At 41.0% G+C, this 19,493-nt stretch overlaps 2 protein-coding genes across 5 annotated transcripts in view; one reads left to right on the forward strand and one right to left on the reverse strand.

Annotated features, from left to right (window-relative positions):
- RPRD1B (regulation of nuclear pre-mRNA domain containing 1B) overlaps positions 1–17,977 on the reverse strand; it is a 50,988-nt gene extending 33,011 nt beyond the window's left edge. Inside the window, exons 1-3 of the mRNA XM_032350702.1 lie at positions 17,413–17,977; positions 12,413–12,542; positions 5,052–5,185 (exon numbers count right to left, since the gene is read on the reverse strand). Of these exons, the coding sequence (XP_032206593.1) occupies positions 5,052–5,185; positions 12,413–12,542; positions 17,413–17,563 (415 nt within the window). The 5' untranslated portion in view covers positions 17,564–17,977. The remainder of the gene's footprint in view (positions 1–5,051; positions 5,186–12,412; positions 12,543–17,412) is intronic.
- Positions 17,978–17,998: 21 nt separating this feature from the next.
- The window catches only part of TTI1 (TELO2 interacting protein 1), a 47,214-nt gene continuing 45,719 nt past the window's right edge, over positions 17,999–19,493 (forward strand). For all 4 annotated transcript variants that reach the window (XR_004287493.1, XR_004287494.1, XM_032350700.1 and 1 more), the window contains exon 1: positions 17,999–18,100. The gene's annotated coding sequence lies outside the window, so the exon portion shown is untranslated. The remainder of the gene's footprint in view (positions 18,101–19,493) is intronic.

Raw genomic sequence — 19,493 nt, forward strand, 5'->3', positions numbered from 1 at the left:
CTATTATATATAAAAACCGCACAGCACTTAACACCTCAGGACCCGCAGAATCACTGAATTTGGGCAGTTGAAGGCCTTAGACAGACCTACGTTGTTGCTTTCCTTTATGAGCATATATCCAGGCCCACAAGCTGCAGTCTGTCCAAAGTCAAGGAGCTCATCAGTCTCCGTCTGGGCCCTATAGCCAAAGTCACCCACCCCCTAAACGGGAGTACTTTTTACCACTTCCTACTGGCACTCACTCATGGCATTACAAGACTGAAATCAAACTAATGAAAATAATGCGGGCCCATTTCTGTCTTGGCCATCCTGATGGAAGTGGGTGTAATAAGAGATAACCACCATCATCCTACTTCAGTTCTCTCCTATTTCCACTGGAAATGAATTATTCATCATTTTCTTCATAAGGCTTCTCCTTTCCTGAGCTACCTACTTACACTATGAACACTTCCACTGGACCCATCTTCCAAATACAATGCCTTGGAGACCACCAGAATCTCTCCTGAAGTTCCAACTTCCAGCAGATTCTACACTTCTGAGATGTAGCTTACAGATCTCTCCTCTCTGTTCCTTCCCATCACCTCTTACCAGAAATGTGCCCTTTTCCATGCCTTATGCAGACCACTGTCCCAACCGGTCTCCCTGACGCTAGTCACTCCTTTTCCCACTTAGCCTACACTCTTAAGAAATGAATTGCCTGCAGGCCTCTACTCAAAAACCCAGAATGGCCTCTCATGATTTACAATGTCCAGCTATGCTCAAAGCCCACCCATAGTTAACAGCAGCAGTATCTTGAGCCAGCATCTTCCTCTACTCCTGCAGCACCTGGCCCTGTTATGCTGTATGGCGCCGGCAGGCACATGCCTTACCTCTCCGATTGAAACATTAAGTATCTTATTTCTTTGTATCCTTAGAATACCTAGAAAAGTGTCATTAGGCCTAAGTTGGAAACTTCTTGAAAGCAGAGGTGGCACAGAGTCTGGAAAATACCAGCCCTATACCAAAAATGACCATATGCCTCCATTTACACAAACAGGACAGCCTGCTCTGTTAACTGTCCCCTGACTCATTTGTACAAAGTCAACAATTATAATGGCCAGCATTCTCAATCTAGTCAGGCAGCTATTAAAAATAGCCGAGGAAGTCTGTCAATCCCACTTCTATCACTCAATTTAAGATAAGGTACCTCCCACTATCATTTCAGCTTCTGACCATACCATTTAAACTTGCTTCTGGACTCAACCACTCTGTTTATAGTCTGTTTATAAATTACAGGTGGCCCCAGTCTGCCTGTCCTCATATTGTACACTCTCTACTCTATCCTCCAACCTATTCCTGTGTCTCTAGCGGTCTTATACTCGGCTAACATGCAAGTAATCCTGGTTCCCTAAGCATTTCTAATATGCCTCTTGGATACCTTGGAATTTCAGACACTACAGCAGACTACAAAATTAACTTTGAGGCAAAAAGTTGGCCTGAAGGTTCCTGAACACTTTATAAAATGCAGCCATCTACTTGTAAAGCTAGGTCTTTCAAGAAATCCACTTGAAATTTTCTGGGATTAAAAAACGAACAAACAAACAAAATAAAACAAATAAATAAAAATTAAAAAAAAAAAAAAAGAAAAACCCCAATACCCACAGGTTTTATATTACTTTTATTAACGAGAAACGAATCAGGAAATATTGTTTGCAATAGCTCCTGCATTCTTTGTTCTCTCTCTACCAAATAAAGGCAACTGTAAAACAGAACACATTAAACTTTACTCACGGAAAGAGAGAGCCCTGCAGCCAAGGTCTGATGCTGGATGTACTGTTCTGAAAGCATTCCACCAGTATCATCTCAAACTGAGTGCCCAGCACCAGCACCAGAATTAAACCTGGGGAAGCTGGGCCTAGAGCTTGTGCACTTAACCACTATGTGAGCTAATCTTGCACAAAATCTGGGGGACTAAAAATTCTAACAACCCTCCTCCTACATTTGCCACTGGATCATTGGAGAAACTCAGAATACTGAATATCAGAAACAGGCAATAGGGCTCCAATAAAAGTCGTATCATCACTTCATTATTAACATTTACCCATGTTACCTCAAGTAATCTCAGGACAACACTGTGAGGTGTTATTACTAATAGCCATATGGCACAGTGAAGAACCTGAAGCTCAGGGAGATCTAATGCTATGCCCAAGGTCACACAGCTTAGAAGTGACAGAGCTGGGAGTCATCCTGTGAGACTTGGTTTCAAACCCCTGCTTGGAAGAGTTAAACTAAGTATACTAAGGCCCAGGAAAGCTGGGTGACCTGCTCATGAATTCATACCCTAATTCAAATCTACTGAATCCATGTGCTTCCAGGAAAAAAATACGGTGTGAGGAGCACAGGCTTTAAAGTCATATAGACCAGAACATGAATTCTCCACTTATTAATTGCATCTGTTTGGACAAAATTAACTATACCTTTTTGAGCCTTAGTATCTTCATCTGAAATACGAAAATAATACCAAATTCATAGAGGAGTTGTAAGAATCTAAAATAAATTAACATGAAAAGCAGCCAACAGGCAGGCTGGAACATAATAGGTGCTCAATAATTGCTATTTCCTTTGCATCTACCTTTCTTTTCTAAATCCTTCTACAACGTAGGATACTACGTTGTCACTCACGTATGACTTAAGTAAATAATGAAATTCCATTCAGTCCAGTGACAGCACGAGTATGCCCAAGAACAGACAACTTAGGAATCCTGGGTCGTATACAAGGGGAAATGGGTACGTACACCCAAGTTCCAGTTTTCTAAAACGGTATTTTTAAGCTCGTTTATTCTCTACTGTCAAAGTTCCACAAAAAAATTTTTATTTCAAAGGTAAATTCTAGAGTTGTCTCAAGACAAAGAAATATCCATGAGTCAAACCTGAAATATAAAAGGACTATATAATTTTAGAAATAAACTTCTGGAGAACTCATCAATATTGTCAAAGGTCTGACGTAAAATATTATGGTAATTCAGGTCCAAAGAAGATGGCGAGGAGACAGATGGAATTAGCTCAGACTAACACACATGTTGGAACCTTTGGTATATGTTTCCATCTTTACTGCACAAGGATAGAGAGATCACCTTAGATCAGCTTTATCCTCCACACGGAGGAATACTGCCTCAATGGCTGTTAATGTCTAGGTGCTCAAAAAAATCAGAAACCCAATGGAGCTATTTTCAAATCTACCACTGCTACAAACTCCCCAAATTGCCGGACTGCTCCCGAGGGGCGAAACTATTTCCCTACCCTCTGCTCAGTCCTATAGCATCCAGCATAGCCATTTACTCAAAGCACATGTCTGGCAAATGCTTGTCGAATTGAAATTCAACACTTAGCTTCCAACATTGTCTTTCAGAGTTCCCCTACCTGCCCAAAGGTGTTTTAAAAAATCAGCACTGTTTACCAATGAAGTCTCAGAGTAGAGAATACTGAATAATTCTCCAACACTGTCCAGAACACCTCCAAAAGATACAATACAAACACAACCAGAATCCAAAGTAGGGAACACCTTGCTTTTCAGAAGCTACATCCAGAGTGACTTCAAAACTGTTTCCCATCAACTCTAAGTAAAACAATGACCTACAGGAGCACCTGAGTGGCTCAGTGGTTTAAGCCACTGCCTTTGGCTCAGGTCATGATTTCAGGGTCCTGGGATCGAGCCCTGCATCGGGCTTCTCTGCTCAGCAGGGAGCCTGCCTCCCCCTGCCTCTCTGCCTACTTGTGATCTCTCTCTCTCTGTCAAATAAATAAATAAAATCTTTAAAAACAAAAACAAAAAAAACAATGACCTACCGTTGAAAGCACTTATGTCCTTCTTACAAAGCCTCTAACTTGTAGTTTTACGGGAAAGTTGCCCCATCTTAAAATGCATGTAAACTCAGACCTGGAAGATCTCATGAAAGGTACAAAATAAAGGGTTGCTGAATGAGTGATATTATCAGGTAAACTAACCATGGTTAAATGCCATAGCAGAGGCATATACAAAGTACCAGAGGAACATGGAGGGAAGGGCTACATGTGCCTAGACAAGGGAAAACGACAAAATGAGAAGAGCATTCCTAAAGACTGAGTTCACCACGCAGTGAAAACAGCAGAGGACACTTTAGGCAGAGGTAACACCAGATGCAAAAGAAGAGGTACCCTGAGAGCACCCAGAAAGGAAACTGCTGGGTATGGCCAAAGACCATAGCATATGTGAAGAAATGGAAGAAGAATCTGGAAAAGTATATGAGTTCAGATTACAGATGATCCTAAGTACTACCTTAGTACTTAAACTTATCCTTCCAGACAATGAGTTCGTGTGCAGTCAGATCAAATCTGTAGCTCAGAAACACATCATGCCAACTAGAATTAAACCGCGCCAACTAACCACAAACCCACAAACCAAATAATGTTTGATTTGACTCCTCTTTAAAGAAAAAGCAGCTTTTAAGAGGACTCCGTGAGGTTCACACACATACATACATGTACATACTTCTAGGACTCCGTGAGGTTCACACACACACATACATGTACATACTTCTAGAGGATATTCTGGGTTCAGTAAAGACCAAAATCAATTACAGACAGCAAGCTGACAAACATCAAAAGCATGTTCCAAAACCACACCGATATTTATTGAAACCAAGCTCTAAAAGGGCTAAGGGACATATTCAAGACCCCAGAGTGGTCAGTGGTAGGGCCAGGGCAAAATCTTAGTCCAAGGTGCCTCCTACCTCCCCAAAACTAAACAATGTTGTTGTTCCTTTCCCTTGTGCAAGGAAACTCTCTGCCAAGGCAGAAGAGAGCCACAGAGAATACACAGCAAAGTTAAGGGTGTGAGATGATGGATAGCATGAATACTAGAACCAGGCTTACACGCTGCGAGCACTACATAAATTCTCACCATCATTTATGATCATCTCTCTGAAGAATCATACAATCGCTGGTGGTTCACAGCAACCCCCACTGCAGCTTTTCATATGTGATTCGAAAGTAGGCAAAGACCAAGAGCTGTAAACATGTGGTGATGTTTCTACCTTTGGGGGGAGGGCTCTTGGAGTCCTCCATAGACAGCTTCAGCTGCTGTATGAACTCGCCGCCATACACACTTCTTTCTTGCCAGATGTTCAGCAATCTTTCTAAAGGTTTTTTACAGCCTTCATCTGCCTCTCTGCCCAGAAAAGACGAAAAGATAGATATAAGCTTAAGATTTTTTGTGTTTAATTAGGACAGACCTACTTTAAAAATAACAACTGACTAAATGAGTTACATATTTAAACACAGATGGAAGAGTACGACACATTGTGATAAACAGATACCCAAAATTTGACCAAAAACTACATTCTTCTTGTGGTGTATAGGGAAGACAGAGGGAGTATGTTATAGAAGTAATCTGTCCATATCTCCTTTGAAAGATGGGGCAAATAGGGCAAAAAGCCAATCGCTGATTGTTATAGAGAATTATCAAAAAATCGATCATTTCAAATGTGACAGCTTGCTTTATAAGAAGACATTAATCGAAATGTAGGGCCAGACATTCTGCTGGAAATTAAAGGGGGCCAAAACCTTTAAAGGTAGGAAAAAAAATGATTAAAAAAAATGGGGAATAAATTCACCATGACCCATCAATGCTAGCACATCAACACCTCTACATGTCTTATAAATACAATCATACACACATACCAAGACTGATCTCAACTGAAATTAACTACTTCATCATTATTTTAATTCTGGGTTAGGTATGTAGTCCCACAAAGGTGTCTCACAAAGGTGTCTAGTTGGTAATCTTAGAACACACTGAGCATAACATAGCCCTTTGTAATTTATATCTGAGAGAAGCTATACCGTTTTTTTTTTCTGACATACTGTACTCTGAAAACAGTATTTTCAATGAAATAACTAGCACTAGCACTCAGTGTGCAACAGCTGCTTACCAGAAAACAACAGACACCAAGTGGAAGAGGGTGGGAAGACTTTCTGAAAGGAAAACAAATTCTCTCACCATCCATGGTGTTACTATGACTTGTTCAGGTTTATAAAGCTGTCTGGATGTCAGTGATCTTACTCTGAGTGACTTCCAACAAGAAGGGATACACTGACACCTTAGTTTCTAAGCCAAGATCTTTAACAGGAACTTCAAGAAGAAAGAGGTACAAAGGAAATATGCCCTGATGGCACTTTTCTAAAATTTACAGTAACACTCAAGGTAACCTAAGGGTTCAGCTTGAGCTGGTCAGATGCATCATTTAGGAAATAGTAGTGGCAAATTTTACTGCATTGGAGTCAAAGTACTAAATCGGAGTACAAAAAAAAAAATTTTTTTTTTTTGGTCATACTTTTTTTTAGTCAGAGGTGAAGGGGGAAAAAAGGGAAAAAAATATCAATGGTAATTTATAAAACTTAGAGCTAAGACTGAATCATTTGGTACTGTTGATAAAAACACTCCACCTCCAAAATATATCTAGAAACAAACTGCTTCTCACCCCTTCCTCTCTGTCAAGCTGGTCCAAGCCACTATTTTCTCTTGCCTGATTTCTGGTCTCCCTGCTTCCACCCCTATCCTCCTACAAACTAATCTCAAGCTTCAAAAATTCTGTTGCATCAAGGCAAATTATGTCACCCTTTGGCTCAAAACTTGCAATGGTTCTTCTCATTCTCCCCCAAAATAAAAGTGAAAGTTCTCATAAAGCCTACAAAGCCATTCCCAACATTATTTCTCTGGCCTCACCTAACCTCTCCCTTCTTCACTCCCTAATAGCTACTATGGCCCTCTTGACTCCGGGCCTTTGCCTGGAACCACATTTCCTTACAGGGCAGCATGGCTCAAGCACCCCTTCCTAATTTCCCTATTTAAAATTAATGCTCCCCACCCCTACGCTTAATTTTTCTCCATGCAATTTAGCTTCTGATATGCTATTCAGTTTACTCGTTGTTTAGATTCTGTCTATCTGAATGCAGCTTCCGCAAGGGTAGTGATCTGTCCTTTCCCCCCGACACACACACGGCTACCCACCCTAGAATAGGCATAATATTGGCCTCTTTGTAATCTTTCTAGAAAATTTTTAGTTAGATTTCGATAGGCCATAAAATTAGTTACCTTTCAAGAATCATCTTCCCACAATAAAGCCATTTGTATCATGCATCAGCTAAACATTCATCTGCTCATTCAATGAGGTTTATGAAACACTGTGCTTGTAATACAAAGAACAAGGCCTAGAGCCTGACCCAACAGCCCCTTCCTTTTCCACACCTCAACCAGGGCATTCAAACATATTTATCCTTTGCTCAGAACTTGCTCTCTCTCACACATGTGCCTTTGCTCATACTATCTCCTCTCCTTTGAATGGAACCCCTAAAGGAGAACAAGATGAAGAGGGAGAAGTTGGGAGCAATGCAAGTGGCTTAAGTAGATACGGGGTATGTGGAAATAGCAGAAGAATCTGGAGGGACAGAGTGGAATTAGATTATGAGGGCCCTGAACACCATATTTAAGTATGTGGCCTTTATCCTGAAGGAAACGGGAAGTCTCAAATGTATGTCTTAGAAAATAACTAGTATAGCCAAATAACAACTTACCAGAACTTAACTGGTTGATACTTTTAATATATAACCTGTTCTCTGCAAATTCTCTGTTCACTTAATATAAAGAGAAACCTATCATGAAAGGGTGGGGGACATAATGCAGACTAAATATTTGGGACTCGATTTAGACCAAGACTGGTTTGGAGTAAAGATTCAGCCACATTACTGTATGCGATGGAAACATACACAAACTGATAACAAATGACACAAAGTCATTTTCAAAAGGCTTTTACCACGTAAGGCAAAAGTCAAATAGGAGCTCGAGTTTAACTGGTGAATGTAATTAGTCAGGATAGGCTAATTCCTGGAGCAATATCATAAAAGTCAAAGTTTTGCCAGGTAAGTTTCAAAGCTACAGATAGAACAGTCTAGAAGTCTTTGTTTACTCATGAGGTTTTGCCTAAAGTAGCTCCAACGAAATGAAATCCCATTAGCACTTGGAAGTGGGTACAACTAAAGCAATAAAGTAGTTTTATAACAGATGGAATTATCTTTCCAGGTTGCACTAACTCCATCCTGAACTGAAAAATCTTTAAGCGATAAAACACCAAAAAATCCTTGCCATTAATCAGTGAGTAAACAGAAAATGATAAGTATATCTTAAACACAATATAATTAATTTAATTATAAATTCAATCACTGCAAAACTGATCTGAAAAGTATAAACTGCATATTATACACATAGAATTGCTGCTTGAAGTGCCAGCTGAGGCCTCACCAAGCTTACTTGGGGGCCTTTTCTTCCTCTCTAGTTCTAATGGCATTTCCTTGGAATACCCACTATAATTTGTGTGTTTCTGTCTTATCCCATGCACAGTAGCCCTGTGATAAGCCTATTAAAAGTAGGAATTCTTTCTAAATATCCCCAGCACTTCCAACAGAGCCTCCTGTGAAACTGAAGCAGAAATGGTCCGTTGCCAACCATGTAGAAAAGAGTGTAGCAAGCCTGAGACTGCCACCCTTAGAAAGAAAGTGCCACCCTGCTCACTGCACTGGCCCTTGGCTGGCATCTGGAAACTTGGGTTTCAGAAGTGTTCCTCCAGTTTCCTAAGTGATAATCAGGGTGGTTTACTGTGCCTAGACTGTTTGTGCAAACAATATAATTTATGCTGAATACTTGCTTTCTTTCTGAGAGTTGGGAATTTTGGCAGAGGGTACCTGTGGCCAACGCCAATAAAAACCCTGGGCACTGAGACTCTAATGAGCTTCCCAGGTATACAACACTTCACCCATGTTGTCACTACTCAAAAATGGAGGAATTTAGTACGTTTTGTGTAACTCCACTGTGAGAGGACTCTTGGAAGCTTATATGTGGTTTCCTCTAGACTGCGCCGATTCAACTTTTTCCTTTGCTGATTTTGCTTTGTATCCTTTCACTGTAATAAATCGCAGCCACAGACACAACCATATGGTGAGTCTTGTGAGTCCTCCTAACAAGTCACCAAACCTGGAAGTGGTCTTGGGAATCCATGACACAATAGTAAATAAGTGTGTATATGGTGATAACTCCAAATTTATGTCTCCAGAAATTAATTTCCTACTGAGCTTCAGACTATCTATCTACACCTACCTACCTGGCATCAGCCCCTTGGGAGATCTACTGGCCGCCTCAGACTCAGTTAGCACATGGTCAAAACGAAACTCCTGACTTCCTCTCCCACATCTTTTCCCCAAACTTCATCTCAGCATATATCACCAGCAACCATCCACTTAGTCATGTCAAAAACCTAGAAATAATCTGATTTCTCTTTTCCTTCATTACCAGTTCCACTAAGCTCTCCCAACTCCTATCAGTTTTAGTGGGGAGGTGAAGCAAACCCATTCACAAAGTAAACATTTCATAATCTGGCAGCTATTACTATCTTCTCACTGCCCTGAGTCCTATCCAATGTCATCTCTAGGTTGTAGTAGAGCAATACCCTTCACATTCCCTTGGCCTTTATAATTTATTCTCCATACCAAGCCACAGGGACCTCTTAGCAATGTGATGGAATATATTGTTCGCCCGCTTAAAACCTGTCACTGACATCCCTTCAGAATAAAATTCTCTCCCATGGCTTTTAAGACACATTTGACTGGCACCTGCCTACTTCTCTGATCTTACCCAGATACAGCTTTTCCCTTTGCTCAACACATCTGTTTTAACCACGCTGGCCTTCATTCTGATCCTCTTAACATGCCAAGATTATCTCTACCTTAGGTTCTTTTTAATAGCTGTTTGTTCCTACTTCGCATGATTACCTCAAATGTCATTTCCTTAGAGAGGCCGTCCTTCACCACACTAGAAGAGATCCAACTCCAGAATGTCCTTCTATTTCATTATGTTCATATTATCACCCTCTGAAAGTATCTTGCTCCTTTATTTGTCCTTGCCTGCCTTGTTCACGGCTGCTACTCTAGTGTCCGCATCAGTTCTTGGCACATGGAAGGCACTCAAATATATGTTGAATAAAAAACAAAGTGCACACAACTATCTCCAAACTCAGGAGAAAGTAAGAAGGCATCTGCGTGGAAAAAAAGTTCAAAGTCGAGGTAATTAAACTACTATTCAAATTAAATCTAACCTATGAGCTTGGTGGCTTCCTCTGACTTGAGAGGTTTGGTTTGGGTTTTTTTTGGGGGGGGGGCGGTGAGGGAGGAGGTAGAAAGTTATCATAAAAAGATTCCTCATCAACTTTGGTCAATATTAATGGGTCCACTACCTTTGTTCATCAACTGGGCACAGAAAACCAGAGAGAATACTTCTTACTATGGAGAGGGTACATCAGGATTGAAGTCAAGTAGCTGGCTTTTCTTACAATGGCAGGAGGAAAGGGCTTAGAAACATGGGGATCCTGAATCTAATACCAAAAAAGGACCTTGAGAGAACAAGAAGAATGCAAAATATTTAAAAAAAAAAAAAGGGAATTAGAGCTTTTTTTTTTCCCTTCATTGAAAAGGACCAGGTTTACTTTCCACATTAATGCCATACACAGAATCTGCCAAGACATTTTTACAGCGCCTCCTAGATAGGCTTTAAGATGTTAGACCAAACAGAAAATGAATTTTCAATCCCAGTACTGCCCATTCACATTCCCCTTCTCCTATTCCTTCCTACTTACCCTTTCTGGTTTGGTGGGCAGTTAACGATTATTGTTCAATTTTAAATAAAAATGTTATGTGTACTATTCCTACAGGAAATTATTTTAGTCAATTTCCTATACCCTAATTAATTCATTTAACAAATATTTACTGAATCCTTACTATACCAGGGTGGACCACTCCTATACCCTAATTAATTCATTTAACAAATATTTACTGAATCCTTACTATACCAGGGTGGACCACAATGTTGCCCAATTCCTGGAACACCAATCACATCAAGGCTACATAAATGGTATTCCCTAAAGCTTGAAACCTGACAGCTCTATGCCAGACACTTTACTAGGTGCCTGGGATACTGTGAAGAACAAAAAAGAAACGGTCCTTCTTGTCACAAAGTTTACAATTTAGCATAGTTCTATAACTGAGCAAAGACTGGGGACTGGGCACCATACTACAAGTTTTCAAACAGACTGGTGTACTTCTGCCCTACAACAACTTTAGTGAGGTAAGTGGTGTTGTCCCCTTCTAACCAGTTAGGAGACTTGTAACTGAACTGTTAGTAAAAGCTAAGTAACACGTCCAAGGTCACTGAGACAGTGCTGGAGGCAGAGCTACAGCCTAAGAAACTGAACCACATCTCCTCAAAACAAGAAAATGCCCAGCTCCAATTTAAGATGGCTATCCTAGCAGTCTGTTCAGGGTTCAGGACTGTTTCCAGCTCATAATGCATTCTGCTTCTTCAGTGTCCATGTTCATCTCAAGTTAGGGCCAGCTACACCGCTGACAAACAAAAATCTTTTTCCCATCTTTAGAAAATTAGGTATCATTTCTTTCTTTCAGATTTTTCATTTTATCCTTCAAACTTCCCAAATCTTTCATGGAATGCTGGGCTCATTTATACATTTGAGGCCTTTCACGTGGACTTCAGATCTTAGAACAACTTTGTTTAACGAACTGGTTTCATTTTTTTGGCCTTCCCAATTTCCTTCTGCAAAGATGTTTATTATGTGTTTACTAAGTAATATTCTAGTGGAAAATAGTTTTTCTTTGCTCCTCCTGGGCAACTAACTTGTGTCTACAGAAAAGCAGTTTGTTTTTAAATAAATAAAAGTGATTTATAGAAGTTTTAATCAAATGAATTTCATGTGATATTAGTTACATGTGTGCTCTATACTCTGGTCTTCTTGTTCACAAAACACAATAGTGACAGAGATTTAGTATCTACTTTCCACACTGGCAATTATTATCTTTGCAGTTACAGTAATGACCACTATTTTTAGTAAACGAGACATCTAGACATCTAGAAGGAAACAAGTAAAAATGAAGGCATAACCAACTAATATCTTGCTATTAAGGTTTTGTTACTGGAATGTTTCCTGGTACTATTTAGCTTTGTGTTCCGACCATAAGCTAATGAGACAACTCAGCCAAAACAAGGAAAACACCATATTCAAGAAATGAATTCGATAAGTGAATACAGCTAGGAAAAAAGAGGTTCTACAAGTGCTAGACACAACCCCTTCAATACATCAAAATGTTTACACGTCTGAGACAGCTAAAGGGCTCAGCAGAACATAAAACTGTAATTTGGCCTTTCCAACACTCTGTAAAGCACACCCCTGTAAAATATGAAGTTGTCAATTTGCAAAGGCTCTCCCAGAAAAGGAAAGAACAGTAAGGAAGAAAGGGTAATGCATTTAAATACCAAACCAAACAAAAAATCCAAACATACCTGGCAACATGAGAAAAAGCATCCACAAGGACAGATTCAAATTCTCTAGTGAATTCAGGTCCTTTCCTTTTACTGTTTTGGATGACATCATTGGCTAAGTACAGAAAAGTAAGCTTTCTATTTGATTTGGCTGGAAAAAAAGAAAAAAAAAGATAATTTAATTTACACCAAGGAAATTCTCAATGCACAATTCTTCTGCCCTAAGCTACTCCTAAAGAATATTAAGACAAGTATTATTTACTTGAGACCAGGCTTCCTTTACAATTGAAACAACAACTTAAATAACTTGTTGACATCACTAACAAAAAAGGTTTGAGAATACAAGTTTGAAAAACAAAATAAAACAAGAATGGGCCATCTTCATTTCTGTAATATTTTAACCAGAATAACTGATGGTAAAATAAAATAATCCAAAGAAAACTCGTAAAGGATAAGCAGTCAATATCCTCAAGAAGACATAATAAAACCAAGGTTTATTCTATTGCAAAGATGAGCATTTAATTACCAAATACTGCAGAATGAAGACTGAGCCAGGTTTCAGTTTTAAAATAGATTCTTGTAATTTATGTTCCTACACTGAGAATTTCTCTGAACATTCCTATAACAATCACCAATGATAGTAACTCTACGATCCAGAGAAATCTCTAAATGCACCAATGGACGTTTATCTCAAATACAAATATATATTAATGCTACATTATTATTGAAAATTTAAAGATGTCTGAATTCTGGATATGCAAAATTATGGCTCCCACAGAAACCATAATTCTTCTCTCTTATACATACTAAATGTAGTATTTCCTATTACTCTGTATGGCATCATATATTAAACCATAAAAACCTCATGTACTATGTCTGAGTTACAGTTGCTTGGGGGAACATTACTGAATTTCCTGGCTTCTATGCACATAACTTCTCAACCATAAAGTTACATCACTATCATTTTTGGTCCCAGTTTTCTTTTAAAAGAAATAAATAACACAATCAGACAGTCCAAAACACTAAGTTTTCTCCAATGCTAAAATACCTGAAAAACTCAAGCAAGCCTTATATCAACCTTTACATACCTGAAAAACTAGTCCTTAACTCTATTCCTCTCAGAAACCACTTGTTTCTTTTGATATGCACACAGCATGTATAAATTCTGACACAGCAGGCATAAGATGTGACATTTTTAAAGGTAGCTACAGAAGAATAACCCAAGTTAAAAACAAGATTTTTAAAAGCATTTAATAGTTTAAAATGATGACTTAAAGTACTCATAAAATTAAATATGGATATCTTGAGCTGTATTAACCTTCTGGTAATAACCTAGTTTACATGGCTAACTGACGATAATATTTAATCTTTAACTATTTTAATTATTATTCAAAAGCAGATCAAAAGTGTCAATAGTTACAATATTCTACCATTGCTACAAAGGTATCTTATAGCAAAGGCTTTTCTTTTTTTTTAAGTAAACCTTGTCTGGGATGTTGCAACAAGTAAAACTACTTGTCTATAATGTTATGAGTTAACAGTTTCCAAAGGACAACAGAACTTCAACAAAGGTAATTTGACTGAGTGATGCTTTACAAATGCCATATATTTCATGTTTAAAAACCCAGACTCCATTGTATAAAATGTCAATTTCGACAATTAAGACATGATACGTTTTTTTCAGTGCTGCAAACATGATAGCCAAGAGGCCAGAGAGCCAAAGTTTTCACTATTTACAATGCCAATTAATTTTCATCATCCTCAAACTTTGCAATGGGGTTTTAGTTAAAATTTATCCCTCTACATCCAGCATCCTGAAGCCAACATGAGTACCATGTGTGTAAAGGTGATAAGACAAAGCCCAGAGCACTTAAATACTCATACCCTCTACTCTAGTCCCAGGTGACAACTCACTTAGTCAGATGTCTTTCCAATATGACACAGTAGATCCTTTCACTCCCTATCTACGCCCATTCCAAATGGGATGGAATAGTTGCTGGGTAAAATTTATATAACTAGCTGACAAAAAAAACTCAATTTGTTTAGCTGGTTTTGACATCTAAAAAAGCTGGGGGTCGGGGGGTAGGGGGGAAGGCCTATTTAACTGCATTCAGGCCAACATACAAAAACATTACTAAAGGGGCGCCTGGGTGGCTCAGTGGGTTAAGCCGCTGCCTTCGGCTCAGGTCATGATCTCAGGGTCCTGGGATCGAGTCCCGCATCGGGCTCTCTGCTCAGCAGGGAGCCTGCTTCCCTCTCTCTCTCTCTCTCTCTCTCTCTGCCTGCCTCTCCATCTACTTGTGATTTCTCTCTGTCAAATAAATAAATAAAATCTTTTAAAAAAAAATTACTAAAAAACACTCATCTAAGGAGCATTTTACATCAAACTTCCCCATAAAGAAAGGAAGTTCTACCTAAAACAGAGCCCAAAGCGATAAATTAAGAATTATTCCTAGTGGAAAGACAGTAACCCATCAAGAATAAAAGTAGCACTGAATAAAAGTAGCATTTAAGCAAAAAATAGTCATTTCTGTAAACCCCGTAAATATTTTCAAGGCGATTCAGACAGAGTCTGTAAACATCTTAGGGAAATGACTTGACCAGATAGAAATGTCCACTTCTAAAGACTCAGGGTGGGCCAGAATCTAAGGGGCTAGTCAATTTGAACATAATGGCACAAAATCTTTTCCCACTTCTGTGTGGGAGCATTCTCTATTCATCAATGAAGACTGGGTTATAAGGAAGCTGTATCCTGATGCTTGGAAGAGCATCTCTACCTTGGCACTATCCAATATGGTAGCCACTAGCCACATATGGCTATTGAACACTTGAACTAACACAATCATTTAAAACTTTTGTTCCTTAGTCACACATTTCAAGTGCTCAACAGCTACATGTGGCAAGTGGCTACCTTGTTGGGCATTACGGATATAAAACATTTCACAGAAAGCTGTAGGTAGTGCTGTTTGGATCCTCTACTCAACCATGAAAATAACACTGGAAACCACAATCAAACTCCTAACCTATTTTTAATCTGTGTTAAAAGGTACCATGCTAAATGCTATGGGCATTACAAAGAAACAAGAACACTCAGTTTCTCACACAAAACACAAATCTAGTGAAAAAACAGAACTACTAAGAATGAATAAATGCTAAATTACTGTGGGATAGGGTGGGATACAGTGATTAATTCTCACCAACAAAAGTGCTATGGGTTTGGTTGGAGTCAGACAATCACTTTCACTTATTAAAGGGGACTGATGCACTGGGTACTTGAAAGCACAAATTTTGGCATTGGAGGGCGCTGGGCTGATACTCCAGCCATACACCCTAAACAAAGCACTTAATCTCTCCTTATCTTTACATTCTCATCTATAAAATGGGAGATAATAATGCTGGTCTCCTTAAAACATAAGGTTTCAGGAAACTAGGATCATGAGATTAGGGTTAAAGGAGCTTCACAGATGAATGCAGTCTCTGAACTGTTATTTTCCATAACTCAAATAGGGTACAAGGAGGAGGATTTGTGGGCTCTAGGCTCTATTCCCCAACTGCCCAGAAGGGATCCCTATCTCAGAATGGCACATACTTGTGGAAAGGGGAGTCTGTGCTAAAAGGCTAGAACCAGGTCTCCTCAAAGAATCTTGGATTTTCGTGTCTGACAGCCTGATGTAGTCTAGCCTCACTAGCTGTAAGGCAATGAAAATACCACTTAACCATTCAGGTGGGAGTCTCCATCTCACAGATGGTAGAAAACACACGTAAAGTTACTTCCTATATTATAAAGGGCCTACTACACAGAGGCTGCCCAAAGTGGTTCTAAGCTCCATTTCCTCAGCTTTCTGCTATGGAATCATTAGGGGAACAGCTGTGAAGGTGCCTACCTTCCCTAACTTGAAGGCAAAGACCATGCCTCATATTGAGTAATCAGTAGTCCCATTTCACCATTATTTATGAAACGCCTATACTGTGCTTGACACCATGCTGGATGTTCGTTTGGATTATCCTGTTTACTCCTTACCACAGCAAGTTGTTTGAGCCTCAGTTTTTCCTCATCTGCAAAGTTCCTACTCCAGAGAACTCTGAGAATTTAAAAAATGACAATGTATGTAAAGATATCAGTACTGCACCTGGCACATAATTAAAGGCACAGTAAATACCAGTTTTCATCACCTCCATTTTATAGGTAAGGAAACTGAGGGTCAGAGAGGCTAGGCTGCTGGGGTCAGTGAATGGCAAAGCCAGGCTTAAATTCCAGGCAGATGGCCTCTGGAGTCAACGTATTATCAAGCACCCAACCCAGTGCCTGGCACATAACCGGCTGAGCTCAATGAACGCCTGTCAGATCCCAAGCAGGGTCTCGAATCAATGAAGGCTGCACTAGAAGAGGAGCCTGAGAGGTAAGGTCTAGGTAGTGTGGCCCTTTAACCTCTCCATAATGGAGGGTAACCGTATCCACTTCACAGAGCCATTTTGAGGACTAAAATGTGAGGATATTCATAGTGACTGGCACAGAATAAAGGCTCTGTAAGTGGCAGCCATCCTTGTCTCGTTTTACAGATGAGAAAACAGAAGCACAGAGAGATGAAGAAACTAGCCCAGTATCACTCAGCTAAATAAGTGGCTAAGCCAGGACTCGATCTAGGCAGTCTTACTCCAGAGTCCTTTGGCTCTCATTCCAAATGCCCAGCAAAGTGCCTGGCACACAACAGCCTAGGGCCAATGCCCTCTGCAAAGCTGTCCAGATAATAATAGTCACAAGTGTCTGGAGTAGTCTGCGGGGGGAAAAGGGCTGGCTGAACTGGGAGTCTGGGAACCGCAGACAAGTATCCTAAACCTTCCCAGGCCTCAGTTTCCTTTTCCGAGAAATGGGGATAACACTGTCACCAACCTCAGAAGCGCAATCAGAGGCCCGGGCTTGGAAAGCGGGCTTCAACTAAGAAGCTAGAGGAGCCTCGGGAATGGGCTGGGGAGAGGTCAATCCAGGGGAGGGCCCAAGGGGCTGCACTGGGGGTGTTTACCTTTGCGGAGCTCGCGGTGCCACACAGAGACGATGGGTCCCGCGTGCTTGCGGTGGTGGATGAGCCACAAGGACAGGGTCTGCACGCTCTGTTGAGAGTTGCTCAGCTCCGAGAGCTTCTTCTCCAACGCCGACTCGGAGAAGGAGGACATGGTGGCGGCGATGGGGCCCTGCAGGGAGCGGCCTGGGCCGCCCAGTGCGGCGGGAAGAGCGACGGCACGAGGCCGGGGCCTCACCTGACTGCCTGCGAGGCTCTTTACAGACTGACAGACTGCCAGGGGGGTAAGGAGGGGGAGGGGATGGGTCTCCGCAGTAACAGCCGCCCGCGCCGCCGCCACAAGATGGCCACCGACCTCTCACCCCGCCGAGAGCAGGGTCAAAGGGGAAGGGCCGGAGTAGCTGGGCACCCGGAGGTGTCAGAGCTAGAGAAAAACGCCCCTCCAGTGGCGGTGGCCTCCCTGAATCTCGCTCAGGGTACTTCGAAAGGGACAGACCGGGAGGGAAACGCAGTTCGGCGGCCTCCGGAAGGCGCTTTGACCGCTCGCGCCCGCACGCAGGCGCAGTGAGGCTCACCGGAACCGTTTCTCCCGCTCCGGCAGAACCTTTCTGGCGCTGTACGGCGCGCTAGTTAGCACGCCACTTCCGGCGGGGTGGAGGAGGCGGGAGAGAGGGAAAGGCTGGAAAACGAGGTAAGGGAAGAGTGGCGGGAGCAAGAGGGAACCCAACAACCGGGACCCCCTAAAGGGGAATCTCGAGGGGACGCTGATGCTGCGTGATCAGGATATACGGGAGGGGGGGCTTTCTCCCTCATCTGGCAGACCCCAGTCCGAACTCTTCTCTGTACACGTCCTGCTCTCTGGCTGTCCCCCCGCCCATCCCCCGCCCGCCAAAGCTTCCTTTTGGTTGTGCCGAGCCACCCACGTGCACTTTTCACGCCTTGGCTCTTGCTCTGTTTTTTCTCCAAAGGTGAGGCCTTCCTCCCCGCCCCCCCCCCCCCCCACTTCTCACCTGGTGTGCTCCCACTCAGCCTCCAGGACCACCCTTTAATATCCTGTACTGACGTTTAGTCGGCGACAGCACTGCCATAAAACACACCTTTGTGCCCTTAATTTGGTTGTTTCGTTCAGGGAATTACATGCTGCCCTTGCCCTCTGGGGAGTCCATTTAATCGTTCTGAAATTTAAGCAATATGTTAACTTTTTTGAGAGTTGGGGCAGGGAAGTCAAACGCCGTTTGAGACTGCGACCTTTTTACCTATGTTTAATAAAAAGTTTTAAATTCCAGTTATCAAATCAGAGAAATTTGTCTTTCCAGCTGCTGTGGGGTTGGTAGTAGGGAGTTAGGTTATTGTAGACAGCAGTTTTAAAATTTCCCGATTATCATGGCATTTACCAGTTAGGGGCAAACTCCAGTTAAGAGACATTTTCCTAGTTGATGACTATTTTTTCTCTCACTGCACCATATTGTAGTTCTTTGCCTTGATGCTTTCACTCCTCTTCCAGACTAGAATCATCATAATCAATATCGTAGCCAATATAGTGAGCAGTTTCTAAGGGCTAGACATTGTTTTCACATAGTAACACATTTAATCCTCATGACAAAGCTATAAGGTAGTTACTATGTTATTCTCATTTGAGAATAACTCTCTATGTTATTCTCAATGAGGAAATGGCACAGAGAAGTTAGGTGACCTACCCAAGATCACATAACTAAGATTAGAGGGAAAGGACTGCATCTTAAGCATTTTTCTCATCCCACCACATTATTCATAGCTGATGGAGTGAATTAATATTAAAAAGGTAAATGCCCTAAAATTACACAGTCAATATCTAGTCATAATTTTAACCGAGGGCCTTTGAGCCCCAATCTTGACCATGTTTCTATATTAAGTAGCACTGTCATGTACTGAACACTTAACACCAAGTCACTCTGTATTAAGCACATTACGTACTTTGTTTTATTTAATCCTTAAAATAGTTTTGTGTGATGAGGATTATTATCACTATTTGAAAGACGAGAAAACATAAAACATAGGTGAGTAATCTGTCCAATATCACTTGGATATAGAAAATGACCGAGCTA

Source organism: Mustela erminea, chromosome 7 (genome assembly GCF_009829155.1).
Source record: "Mustela erminea isolate mMusErm1 chromosome 7, mMusErm1.Pri, whole genome shotgun sequence".
NCBI lineage: Eukaryota > Metazoa > Chordata > Mammalia > Carnivora > Mustelidae > Mustela > Mustela erminea.